The sequence below is a fragment of the Xyrauchen texanus genome, chromosome 2 (assembly GCF_025860055.1).
Source record: "Xyrauchen texanus isolate HMW12.3.18 chromosome 2, RBS_HiC_50CHRs, whole genome shotgun sequence".
NCBI lineage: Eukaryota > Metazoa > Chordata > Actinopteri > Cypriniformes > Catostomidae > Xyrauchen > Xyrauchen texanus.
Window position 1 is genome coordinate 56128435 of NC_068277.1, and position 14221 is coordinate 56142655.

The window sequence follows — 14221 nt, forward strand, 5'->3', positions numbered from 1 at the left end:
ATGGTGACGTGAGGGGAAGCAGAAACATTCTGAACCATCACTACTGTCTTCTTCAGGCTTATGATAAATCCAAACTCTGTGCAGGCAGCAGCAAAAGAATTGCACATCTCCTGAATTTCTTGTTCAGTATGAGCCATGAAGGCAACGTCATCTGCATAAAGCAACTCACGCACAAGGACGCACTTCACCCTGGTTCTGGCCCTCAGACGAGCCAAGCTGAAGAAGTTGCCAGTGACTCACATAATCGAAAGCCTTAGTCAGATCGACAAACACCATGTACAATGGGCGTTGCTGTTCCTGAAGCTGGCGTACTGAGAAAATCATGTCCAAGGTCGAACGACCAGCACGGAAGCCACACTGACTCTCCGGCAGCACCTGATCAGCAACGCGCTGCAGTCTTGGAAGAATTGCGCGGGCAAGGCATTTTCCCGGAAGGCTAAGGAGCGAGATGCCACGGTAGTTGTTGCAGTCCTGCCTGTCACCCTTATTTTTATAAAGAGTGACGATGTTGGCATTCTTGAGTTCGCTAGGGATGCATTTGTTCTGCCAACAGCGTCGAAACAGACAGTGAAGCCGCCTGACCAGCACTGCCCCGCCACACTTCAGCAGCTCCGCTGGAATTCCATCACTGCCCGGTGACTTGTTATTCTTCAGTGCTGCAATCGTGTGCTCTATTTCCATTGTTGAGATGTCCGTATCCAGCTCGTTGAGGACAGGTAGTTGTGGTACGGCAGCAGAAACAGCGTTCAAGTCGGTGTCCACAGGAGTGCCATACAGCAAGCTGTAATGCTCGACCCATCTACCAAGCTGGCCTGGGAGGTCGTTGACAACGGAGCCATCAATGGTGCCTTATTGACGCCACTGTACATGCCACGTATGTCCCCAGTACTTGCACACCGTTCTACCTTCTCACTGAGGTCCTGCCAGTACTGCTCGCATGCCTGGCGTGTAAGACGTTTGACGTCATTCCTGGCCATACGATAGTGAGCGATGGTGGAGTCATTTCTGTCTTGGAGAGCACTAAGACGAGCGGCACGCTTGTCAGCTAGGGCCGGGAGCAGAATAGCAGAGCTTGCAAGGAACCAGTCCGACTGTTTCCTTCTACAAAGGCCGAAGACTTCAGATGCAGCCTCCATCATGGAACCTCTTAGCTCGGCCCAGGTGTTTTCAGGAGTGCCGTCAACTCTGAAGGGAAGACCCTCCATACGCGTACGGAAACTTGCCACATATTCATGTTTCTGCATCAGCTCAATGTTTAGCTTTGGAGTGGGCTTTGGAGTGGCACTGTGAATCTTCTTTGGGGTGAGTTTTAGAGTGCAGCGGACAAGGGCGTGGTCGGTGTCACAGTCTGCAGAGTGCATACTCCTATACCTTTTGACAGCGTTGAGTTGGCGGCTCCTGACAATAATGTGATCAAGTTGATGCCAATGTTTGGACCGGGGATGCATCCAGGTAACCTTGGATCTGATAGTTCCAGATGAGAAGGAACCCGGTAAGCATAGGCCATGAGCAGCGCACAACTCAAGGAGATGTTGGCCGTTGTCATTGATGCTACCAATCCCAAAATGACCCAAGATCGGCCTCCAGGCAGTGACATCCCCTCCAACTCTGGCGTTGAAGTCCCCAAGCAGAGCTAAATCCTCCCCGGCCGGGACGGAACGAATGACCTCCCTAACATGGGCATAAAAGGCGTCCTTGTCCTCAAGGCTCGTGCCAAGAGTGGGTGCATAAGCAGAGAGGAGAGTGAGAAAGCCAGCCGAGTGTGACATCCGCATGGACAAGGGAGTTAAAACCGCAGTTTGAGCCAGCGGCTCGAATTGATATGTCTGTGTCCACAGACAATTCACCCTCCTCCACTTCAGGTGAAGGTGGGGGAGAAAAGTCCTCGACTTCAAAAGAGCACTCAGTGGCAAAGCTACTTGCGTCACTCCAGTCACTCTCCATTTTAGAGTCTGACAGCAGCTGTCAATCAATCCGTCACTACGGGTCTCAGGTGCATGCCCCCCCCCACGGTTCGTCCCCTCTATCCCCGCTGGGGTCTGCCCACTTTTCCAGCATTTTTCAAATATTGCTAGTGGGTGGAGTCAGACTCTGAGCAGGGGTTTAGTTACCCTTTAATCAGACACGTCTAGTTTTGGGCAAGGGGGCCTTCAAATATTGTCTTGGACAGTGGCCTTGGAGTCAAAAAGGTTGAGAACCACTGATTTAAAACACAGCTTATTTTAGGTAATGTTTTTCCCTCATGTTGAACTCTGAAGGCTGCTGACATGTGCATGACACATGTTTCTATCTTCTTTTTTTCGGCAAGATGTCTTACATGCTGAAATAACACTAGGGTTTTCCCAAAGTGTACTCAACACCAAAAAAAGCAACAGCTGTGTTTGAGGAAGTTACTGTTTGCATGGTGTTATATTAATTGATCTTAGTTTACATTTAACCATTGCATGCACAGCACAAGAGCAAAGTTCTACTTGACACAAATGAGTCAGCAGTTTTGAATTTTGCCTCCAAAGTTTCTCTGGTAAAAACAAATTTAATTAATGTTGTGCGTAGCACTCCTCACACACCCTGAGTGCTTTCTTGAGAGTGAATCAATAGGCAGTAAGTGTCAAATGATTAAGGGATGATTCAGGGATTTTTCCACCTATATTTCTGTCTAGTGCCTAAATGAAAGAACTCTATTTAGATAGAGCACTGACCTTACATCCTAATTAATTTGTAAATTTTTGTACATTGAAATAAATAAGCAAAATGTGCCCAGATGATTTACTTATTTTTTTGTTGTTGTTGTTTTTCTGGTTAATGTTAGAAAGAACGAAATAGCTTGTGATGGTTCTCTTTCAACTTTTTGGGTTGAAAATGTTTTGACTGTCTGAACAGAAATTTTTAAATATATAAACCTAAAAGTCAAGCATTAATGAATTTTATGGTAATGCGTTAAGCCAGATGCTAGTGCTTATATCCTAAGACAAACAGTATGCAAAAAAAAAAGTCTGTGGTATCTAGACACAATTTTTTATGATTGTAAGTCCCTGTAATGTCATACTATTTTGCTACACACTCAAATGTATGTAAAACCTAAAAGTTAAATAATAATAATAATTTTTATGAGTTTCGTTAAATGCAAATGCTTGTATATTAATGGAAAGACTGCATGCCAAAGAGGTCCCATTTTACTGCCTTATTCTTTTGCTACACTCAAAAGTTTGTAAAGCCTAAAAGCTAAAAAGCATGAGTTTTAAGGTATGCAACAAAAGGTTCTATTGTATCAAGATGCAATTTCATGACATGGTAGTAAGTATCATTACTGGTATACTCAATCTACACACTCAAAAGTATGGAAAACCTAAAAGGCAAAAAAAAAGGAAAAGTACATTTTAAGGTAATTAGTTAAGCTAGATGCTAGTTCTTATATGCTAACACAAACCATATGTGACAAAGGGGTCTGTGGTATCAAGATGCAATTTTATGATGTGGCATAATGCCCCAGTAATGGGATACTATTTTGCTAAACACTCAAAATTATGTACTTTCCCAACACCAAGGAAATTTATTTATTGCAGTGTGAGAAAGAAAGTTTAGAGGTAGCCCAAATTTGGAACATTTTGAACGTTTTCAAATAATGTGTTGGGCGATAACATCCAAAACATGTGTATGTTCCATGGGTGAGACGAGACACCTAACCTGCTTGGTTCTCTTGGCCAGCAGGGCGGGACTACTGGACAAACTGGCCCCTGCAGCTCTAGTGCTCAGCGCTGGCTTCAGCTCTCGCGGACGATCAAACAACTCCAACCGCAAATTAGGAAAATTCTTATAACTGTGGGGGGGGGAACAGGACTCCTAATTAGAAGAGTACACAATAAAACACAATATGGGAAATGTGGAGTAGAGCATAGTCAATACAGTATATAAAGGAACACAATGCAGTGGACAGAACACTAGTACAATAACAAATTTAATGGTAGCACTTTACATTAGAGCAAAACAGCTTTTCAGCCATCTTCATTACAGAAATATTTGAATTTTTTTTTTATACATTTTTTATAAAGTTTTTTATAAAGTTCTAATCATGAACCAAACCAACCAGCTCCAAGGTGAATCACAACATTACAAAATTTGATTTGACGCAGAGACATATGTGACAATTGCACAAAAGGCAAATGTTCAAGATGTCTAACGTATAGTTAATGTCTTTAATAAGGGGAATGAACTACAATCCCTTATTACGTGGCTCTCTAGAATACTTGATTCTGATTGGTCAATGCCATCATCTAGCAGTCTGATACGTGGATGTGCAGATTTTACTGAGAAATATCAGACCACTCATCTGGGTATTGCAAGCCATCTTTCCTGCTTCTCAGATCACTGTGCGATTTCTAAAAGTAAGCTGATAAAATAATTTAAATTCAAATCAACGTTTCATGTCCATTTGTTTGTAACAAATGTCTTGTAATATGCTGGATGAAGCGAGACAAAATCATTTCACAAAATAAACAAATAAGGGATATAAGAGCTTGGTTGTTATATACTCTGGGATTTTGCTGTGTACTGTATACACTAAATCTATATGTTCAATTGATTGACTAGAATTCGATTTTTTTTTTTTTGGTCCTTGATAGAGTTCATTGTAAATATATTCTGCATACATTTTAAGAACTCACAAGTTCAATAATGAAGAAGTCTCTGTGTCTACTTACCAATGACTGACATGTTTTTTCTGCTGAATGGCCAGCATTACAGGTTCTATGAAGATTTTCTGGGCTAAATTTCTACTGTCATGGTTGAGAGGGGTGAGAAACACAAAGAGAGAAGAGAGAGGCAGAGAAAAGAGAGAATGAGATGCCCATTACAGAGCCAACAGTGCCAGCAGAGAAAAAAAGTGCTTGGCACCGGCTACTACAGCCCTGCTCGCTGGGCTCCGTCTCAAGGCTGGACTGTGATTGACAGGCAGACACAGCAGAATGGAAATAGATGACACTGGCATTGTGCTAATGGATAAAGACGCTTTAGATGTGATTAGGGCTGGGGGAGGAGTAGGGTGGGCTAGAATGGCAGCTAGATAAAGTGGGTGTGGACAGAAAAGTTCAACAAACAAGCTGCCTTGAAAAGTAGCAACCAGAGTTGCAAATTGTGGGTGTTGCTACAGTTAATTGAAGTAATTAGTCTTTTAATCATAATTTACTACATCTTTTAAATATTGTTTGGACACAGAAATCTTTACATGATTACAGTGCAAACAAATTCACAGATTTATTTTTTTATTTTAGAATCTTAATTCAGGCACAAAGTTACTTTTATCCAAAGCAACTTTGGACAAAATAAATTTGGTACCTGAGTGATGGGTTGCTCTCTTTTTATCTACTCTTGATATTAATGGCAATGATATTAGTTTAATTTGTAATTAGATTCCTTTTTTTATATCTTATGTGTTATATGTTCTTACTTGAATAGTTAACACTGTGTTTAAATGGGGGAAAAAAGAAAGTTGCTTATTGCGAGAAAGCACCGTATTATGAGAAAGCAAAGCAGTATTTCGATTTACATGTATTGTATAAGCGGCGTACTCTTTACTCCCATAAACATGTGGTTTGGTCAGTAAGCAACTTTCTCCACTGCAAAGTAATTTTCCAGCGACACTTAAATAACAAACATGGTATCTGAGAAAGACTTCACTATTTGATTCCCCATTGCTTTGCTTTATTTCCAGATATTTGTAACCTGACCTGCAGCAGAATTGCGCTGCAATAGTGTTTTTTCTCTCTTACATAAAACTCCAGCATTCCCCCATTGTATGGGTGCATATACGCAAACATGAGGGGCCGTCAATATTTTACATTGGTATGTACAGTATAAATGGGTATAGTTATGGTGTACAGTGGATATAAAAATCTACACACCCCTGTTAAAATGGCAGGTTTTTGTGATGTAAAAGAATGAGACAAAGATAAATCATGTCAGAACTTTTTCCACTTTTAATGTGACCTATAATGTGAAAAATTCAATTGAAAAACAAACTGAAATCTTCGTGGATTTTCCTGACATTTTCTTAGTTGCATCTCAGAGCAAAAGCCATGGTCCGCGGAGAGCTTCCAAAGCATCAGAGGAATCTCATTGTTGAAAGATATCAGTCAGGAGAAGGGTACAAAAGAATTTCCAAAGCATTAGATATACCATGGAACACAATTCAAGCAGACAGACAGTCATCATCAAGTGGAGAAAATATGGCACAACAGAGACATTACCAAGAACTGGACGTCCCTCCAAAATTGATGAAAAGACGAGAAGAAAACTGGTCAGAGAGGCTTCAAAGAGGCCAACAGCAACATTAAAGGAACTGCAGGAATTTCTGGCAAGTACTGGCTGTGTGCTACATGTGACAACATTCTCACGTATTCTTCAAATGAATGGGCTATGGGGTAGGGTGGCAAGATGGAAGCCTTTTCTTACAAAGAAAAACATCCAAGCCCGGCTGAAGGTTGCAAAAACAAACAACAAGTCTCCCAAAAGCACATGGGAAAATGTGTTATGGTCTGATGAAACCAAGGTTGAACTTTTTGGCCATAATTCCAAAAGCTATGTTTGGCACAAAAACAACACTGCACATCACCCAAAGGTCACCATACCGACAGTGAAGCGTGGTGGCAGCATCATGCTTTGGGGCTGTTTTTCTTCAGCTGGAACTGGGGCCTTAGTCAGGGTGGAGGGAATAATTATTAACAGTTACAAATACCAGGCAATTTTGGCACAAAACCTTCAGGCATCCATTAGAAAGCTGAAGAGGAAGTTCACCTTTCAGCACAACAACAACCCAAAGCACACATCCAAATCCACCAAAGCATGGCTTCACCAGAACAAGATTAACATGTTGGAATGGCCCAGCCAGAGCCCAGACCTGAATCCAATTGAACATCTGTGGGGTGATCTGAAGAGGGCTGTGCACAGGAGATGTCCTTGCAATCTGACAGATTTGGAGCGCTTTTGCAAAGAAGAGTGGGCAAATATTGCCACGTCAAGATGTGCCATGCTAATAGACTCCTACCCAAAAAGACTGAGTGCTGTAATAAAATCAAAAGGTGCTTCAATAAAGTATTAGTTTAAGGGTGTGCACACTAATGCAACCAGGTTATTGTGAGTTTTTTATTTTTTATTTTACCCTTCAAAGATTTCAGATTGTTTTTCAATTGAATTGTTCACGTTATAGGTCATATTAAAGGTGGAAAAAGTTCTGACATGATTAATCTTTGTCTCATTCTTTTACATCACAAGAACCTGGCATTTTAACAGGGGTGTGAAGACATTTTATATCCACTGTATGTGCTTTAAACTATATCAATACCCACTGTACTCCCAGAATGTTTAATTCTTTCCACTTTGTTGACTTGTTGTCCATCCTATGACTTTAGTTAACCAGTCTATTCATGAACACGCGCACTCCTCAAAAACCTGTTAGAACACCGCTTGTGTTTATATGACCATATTAAGCCACGTTTTCCGGGAGAAACCTGGATGTGGTAACCGTTTCTCTTAATCCCTTAAACGGTGTAAGGAAATCTGTGTTCTTGTTTCCATGATGTTTCAGTAACACTGGCTTCTGCAAAAACCCTGGAATAAACAGTTTTCTTAAGTGCATGTTAACGTGGTCACCGTTATTAGATCACTAAAAACTACAGACACTGTTTTCCTTATTTGTATCTCTGTTAAATTGCTATTATTTGATGTATTGCTCTTAAATTTTTCTTTGTAAAATGTTTACGTATTGTGGCTATACTTTTGAAACAGTGTGTATTTCAATATTTTCAAACTAGCCTTACATTTTAAGGCCAGATTGGTATAAATAAATTGGTATCGATAATCATAAAATGTAACTTGTATTGGTATTGAGACAACCCTGTAAGTGGGTACCTGTATTTTGGAGGGGGGTCAGGGCCGTCATCCTGAGAGGGTTCGGGAGGCATGACGAAAACTGTATGCTCGCTCTTCAGAGACTCGTCCAGTTCCATCAACCTGGTCTCCTCAAAAGACTCACCTTCCACCTGTGCAAAGCATCAACAGGTAAAGTAATTAATTTGTCTGTTACATGCAGGAGCTGGTCGGAATATTTTTAAACTCTGTGTTTGATAAAAATAGTACGTGGAAATTCAAAGACCTGACAAATATAGTCTGATAATCTCATCAGATATTCTGTAAAGCCTCTTTTTTTGCTGTTCTTTTCAGTAAACAATGCACTCAAGGCTTGTGTTATCCATCAGCCTGCAGAGAGTTCCTGAACTTTCCATTACTCTCTTCACATTATTCCCATGCTAAAAGTGTTTCTATTATCCAATGTGCCCAGCAGCAGATGGCAGAGTTAATTATTTACTCCACTAAACCGATCACTCTGTGTATGAAGAGTAACAGCCATCTGTTCTACATCTCCCTTAAATCCCAAAGTATACATCGTCAGACGTGAACACTAAGTGTCTGCATACAGGATGTTTACCGCACATTTCGGCAACAGTAGAATGCTTGAGCACTGAACGTGTGTGGCTCATTTTTTTTTTAAATGCACAGAATGTACATACGCCTAAAATTAATTGCACTAATTAGTGGGTCCACAAGTTGGCAACAATCACAACTGAGCTGTTGCTTTCATGAAGAATGGCTAGAAAAATATATAGGAGACGAAGGTAGAAACAACAACAGTGGATGTAAACGTCAAGAGCGTGTGTGTGTGAGGTGGTCAAGAGATACCTGCATTTGTATAACTCGAGACTGAAGGAATATAATGACATCTTTAATGGTCTAAATACATGAAGATAAATAATCGAGTGCACAGTCAAATGAAGTATACTTTGGCTAGCTTTAGATTGTATGCAGAAGCAACGAATTCGCATCAAAACCTAAGTATACTTTGGGCTTAAACTCCAGATCTAAACCAACGTCATGTGACATTTATGTAGCACTAGTGTCACCAAATTAAATTGCAAAAATTATATTTCTAAATTGGTTTCCTGAACACTACTCCATCGGTCATTGGTTGGACATACAGATAGTCATGCACAAAACTCACGTCATTGAGTCAATGTTGCGTTGTAAGAATTATTGGGATGCACAAATAAACAGAGCAATGTTTGAAAGTGCAAACAGTGTTTACACTTTTCAGGAAAACAACCAACAAATGGCTTTCATGGGCTGGGCGATAAAACAATATAGATATTTAGTGAGAAAAATACATTTTTGATATCGATGATAAACTTTTCAGTCATTTTCAATATATAGCCTTAAGTCAACATCTAGACTAAAAATGTGAGCAGTTTAGCAAAGTTATACACACAACTAGCAAACTGAATCACAGACATGAAATCAACCTGTTAGGAAGAATTGGCAGGCTAGTGGCTACATAGCCCTGCTATCATGGGAACCAGTAATGAGGCTAGCTAGCAATCAGTCTAAAATGATTTTGCTGTGTACCGCACAAGACAGCACTTACAATGTCATACGGCTATCGACTGAACACAACAGCAATGCCAACATCAACACATGTTGCTGTTTATTTATGTACTACTAAGTTGTGTTTTTTCATGATTCATGGTGCTGTCACAGACAAGAAAGTGTTTCTTCTTCTTGGCGTTTGGCAATCCATCTTATGGTGCAATACCACCACCTACTTAGCTGGAGTGTGGAGCGTTACAAGAAAATCTTTCTGCTGAAGATGATGAAATTGGCAGAATTTCATCGAAAAGAGGTCACACACCTCTATGTAGGATTAAGTCCTAAACGGAGTATACTATAAAGGTAGATTTCTCCCTGGGGTTTACTTGTAAACAAGCAAGTTATTTTTACATTTATTCTTGAGGTATAACAAACATGTGGATGGCAATTTCTCTCCATTAATGGTATGAAATATATATTATGACAAATATTCATATCGAATGATATTAAAAAAAAACATTGAGATTTTTAGTCCGATATATTTAGTCGCCCAGCCCTACGGCTTACAGATGGTTGTCTCTGCATATAAAGCAGTAATAGGAGAAAGTATTTTAACATCGAAAAAATTACGCACTTCAGGTTTAAAACTATTATTCCAAAGTAGATCTGTTGTTAGTAAAAGGGGTCGGTTTTATCATCAGCTCCATCTGCATTCATCTGCGTATCTAGCATAAACATAACCTTTTTGTTTTGTTTTGCCTTACACTAGGTGCAACACTAATCTGATATGGAACATGACACATTAATGCCGTACAGAAAGGAGCTGTAATGGAAATAAGACTCACCTTTGTGCCCTTGTCCGTTCCTTTGTCGGAAGGGAAAAGCTGAAAGAGAGACATGGGGAACAAACTGAATCATAGGAAACTCTGCATCCTTCACATTGGGGAAACTGGCTTCCTATTAGTACTTCAACAATGTTCTAACAGTTTTTCAAAATATTTGGATTTATTATAATATACGGTTTAACTGTATTAGGCAGCAAAGCTTATTATATAGTAAAGATCTGTGTGTATGCAGAGGCGTATAAACCAATATGCCTCCCATGCCCCCCTACTTTTGATAATATCCTCTTACATTTTTGAGAAATAATCATTATGTTACAAATGTTTAATATCGCTTGGCAACGCTGCAAAGAAAAAAATGGCAACTGGCCAAATAACTTAAAGATCAAATTAAAGCCTCTGCCAACCACCAGACTGAATGAATGTGACAGGCAGTAATAAGTTATCTTACTATGGCTACAGCATGTTCCCAGCCTTTCAACAAAACAAATAGGACTACTCTGTGAACATCACATAATTAATACTTATGAGCCAAACTCATAATATTCAGAGTGTTCCTTTGCCTCTGTGTGTATGCTTACTTTCTCAATGCAGTCATCAAAAAAGGCCAGGCCAGTGTCCTTGTCACTGACAAAAGTACATTCCTCTATGAATCGAATGAAGATCTGGGTCTTTGTTAGCTGAGAGTAGAACTTCTGGTGAGTACGGTCTCTACTCTTCAGGAATCCTAATGCGAAAAACAACATCAGTCAATTACTCCAATCAGTTTGAGAAACTCTTTATTTTTTCAATTACAATTATGGCTCTTTGCCCCAAGACATGACTTTATATAAAAGATATTTAACAAAGTACTCAATGTGAATAATAAAACAAATGTGAACATCTTTAAGCCTTAAAGACATTTTCAGAAAATCCTAAACAAAAATGTTGGTGTGTGTATATTTTTGGATATTAAAATACTTTGCCCGATCTCAAAATAACCCCTTAAACTCTGGTGCATTTTTGGGCTGCTGCCTGCAATATTTTACACAAAATTTTAAGGCTATTCACATAGAGTTTAAGTCAGAAGTTTACATACACCTTAGCCTAGGGGTCCCCAAACGTTTTTCTATGAGGGCCACATCATTTTCCCTTTCTATAATGGAGGGCCGTAGTCTAACATGGCATGGGCTGGAGTGATTTATTGTGGAGATTTTATTATGATTTTAAATGGATTTACAGTATTATGCCTCCTAATGCTAGATTAATTTATTATTTATGCACCATACATATCAAGTGATATATAGCCTATTAAAAGAGCATTATTACTATCGTAATGACATTTTTTCATATTCATTGCTTCTGAAATCAAATTATTTACTTACTCATGTGTATTAGGCTAATCAGTGTGAACTATGGGCTTGTTTCTGGCTGGTGAGAAGTCCAATGTCAGGTTCCATTCCTGTCAAAGCCAGTCTCAAAGACTGATGCAAATGTTCATCAGTGAGTCTTGATCGCATCGGATGTTTCATCAGTTTCATGCGTGAAAAGGTTTCCTCACAGATACTGTATACGTGCTGCCAAAAAGTGTGGACATCTTCATTGCATTCCTTCTGCTGTTTGGGTAGGTCTCGTTAGGGAGGGCAGTATAGAATTCAATGAGACTGTTGGGCTTAAACGCGTCTTTCAGAACATCACAGTTCTGTAACTCAGCCAACTCAAACTGATAAGAAGGCAGGGCTTCGTCAATGTCAGCAGCAAAAGGGTTCTGAAAAAGGCGGATTTCTTTAGCGTGGACATGTAGCTCACGGAATCGCACATCAAACTCCGCCTTCAGCATTTCCAGCGCTTCCACTGACTTTTCAGCTGGGAATGGGACCACTGGTTTCTCAGCTGAGAGGCTTTGGGTAACAGGGAGATGGGTGAAGTCTTGCTTTTGCACTTGTCCCACAAGCAGTGCTAGTTTCACCTCAAATGCTTTTATGTGGGAATACATGTCACATATTAGTTTCCCCTTGCCTTGGAGCTACACGTTGAGGCAATTCAACATTTCTGTCACATCTGTTAAAAAGGCGAGGTCCCATTTCCATTTTGTGTCGATCAGTTCTGGGACAGTTTTGCCCTTTGTCAGAAGAAAAACATTGATTTCGGGTAGCAGCTCGTAAAAACGCCTCAAAACTCTGACCCGGCTTAACCATCGGACTTCTGTGTGGTAAAGCACATCTCCGTCAGAAGACTCTAGCTCGGACAGAAAGACTTGGAACTGCCTGTGTTTAAGTCCGTTTGCTCTGATGAAGTTTATACATGACACCACCACTTTCATAATCGATTCCCACTTCAGAACTTTGCAGCACAGTGCTTGCTGGTGAATTAGGCAGTGTACTTGTAAAGGGGGGATGAGACCTCTTTCCTCCATTTCTCCATTCATGCGTCCTATCAGTCCCCTTGACGCGCCAACCATACTAGGAGCTCCGTCAGTCGTGATGCTGGCCAGCTTAGACCAGTCTAGATCCAACTCTTCTATCGTTTGGCACACTTTACCAAAAATATCCTCCCCTGTCGTAGTACCTTTGAGACTTTTTAGGGCTGCCAGCTCCTCGGACACTTCAAAGTTTGAGCTAACTCCGCGAAGAAAAATGAGCAGCTGTGCCGTGTCCTGCACGTCATTACTTTCATCCAGTGCTAATGCAAAAAAATCTAATTCTTTCACTTTTTCCTTCAGCTGGGCATATACATTATGCCCCATTTCTTCAATTCGTCTGGTGATTGTACTTGCGGACAGACTCACCGCATTTAAGACATCTTTCTTATCGGGGCACACCTCCTCCGCAACAGCATTCATACATTTCTTTATGAACTCACCATCACTGAATGGCCTACCACAGGTTGCAATCAGTTTAGCTACCTGAAAGCTAGCTCGAATGGATGACTGGTTCAACTGGGTTTGCCGTACAAACGTATTTTGCTGAGCAGATAGTCCACTTTTTAGCTTCGACACTTTATCTGCTCTCATTTGGTCTTGTAAACTTGCATACTTGTCTCTGTGGCGGGTTTCATAGTGTTGGCGCAGATTGTATTCTTTGAACACGGAGACTGTTTCTTGACAGATGAGGCAAACAACCATTTCTTTGCATTGAACAAAAAAATAATCACTTGTCCACTTTTGGTTAAATACCCTGCATTCTGAATCAACTTTTCTCTTTCCCAACCGTTTGGCCATTTTGTTGTCACTTAAAATTTTCTTGCGGGATCGCGTGCACCCGCTCGATCACGATGGAACGTTAATCCGGGTGACTCTAACAAATAATTTGGCTACTTTAATAATTATAACTAAGGGAAATTTTATTTTGAAAGCCAATATGTATTATCAAATACAAATATGATAAAAACATATTTAAAATTAAATTGTAAAAATATTTCTCTGAATGGCATTGTTCAGAGGGCCGGTCCAAATGTGGGGGTGGGCCGTAGTTTGGGGACCCCTGCCTTAGCCAAATACATTTAAACTCAGTATTTCACTGAAACATTCCCTGTCTTAGGTCAGTTAGGAACACTACTTTATTTCAAGAATGTGAAATGTCAGAATAATAGAAGAGATAATTATTAATTTCAGCTTTTATTTCTTTCATCACATTCCCAGTGTGTCAGAAGTTTACATACACTTTGTTAGTATTTGGTAGCATTGCATTTAAATTGCTTATCTTGGGTCAAACTTTTTGGGTAGCCTTCCACAATCTTCTCACAATTTTGGCCCACTCCTCCAGACAGAACTGAGTCAGGTTTTTAGGCCTCCTTGCTCGCACACACTTTTTCAGTTCTGCCCACAAATTGAGGTCAGAGCTTTATGACAGCCACTCCTATACCTTGACTTTGTCCTTAAGCCACTTTGCCACAACTTTCCTTGGGTCAATTAAAAGTGAAACAGTTTGTCTGTAAACAATTGTTGTAAAAAAAGTTGATGTCCTAAACGAGTTGCCAAAACTATAGTT

General features: G+C 40.2%; 1 protein-coding gene across 3 annotated transcripts in view; it reads right to left on the reverse strand.

Annotated features, from left to right (window-relative positions):
- The window catches only part of LOC127652412 (DENN domain-containing protein 4C-like), a 109426-nt gene that overhangs the window by 36152 nt on the left and 59053 nt on the right, over window positions 1–14221 (reverse strand). For all 3 annotated transcript variants that reach the window (XM_052138549.1, XM_052138538.1, XM_052138558.1), the window contains 4 exons: window positions 10835–10980; window positions 10257–10295; window positions 7903–8033; window positions 3685–3817 (listed from right to left, as the gene is read on the reverse strand). In XM_052138549.1, coding sequence (XP_051994509.1) covers window positions 3685–3817; window positions 7903–8033; window positions 10257–10295; window positions 10835–10980 — 449 coding nt within the window. The remainder of the gene's footprint in view (window positions 1–3684; window positions 3818–7902; window positions 8034–10256; window positions 10296–10834; window positions 10981–14221) is intronic.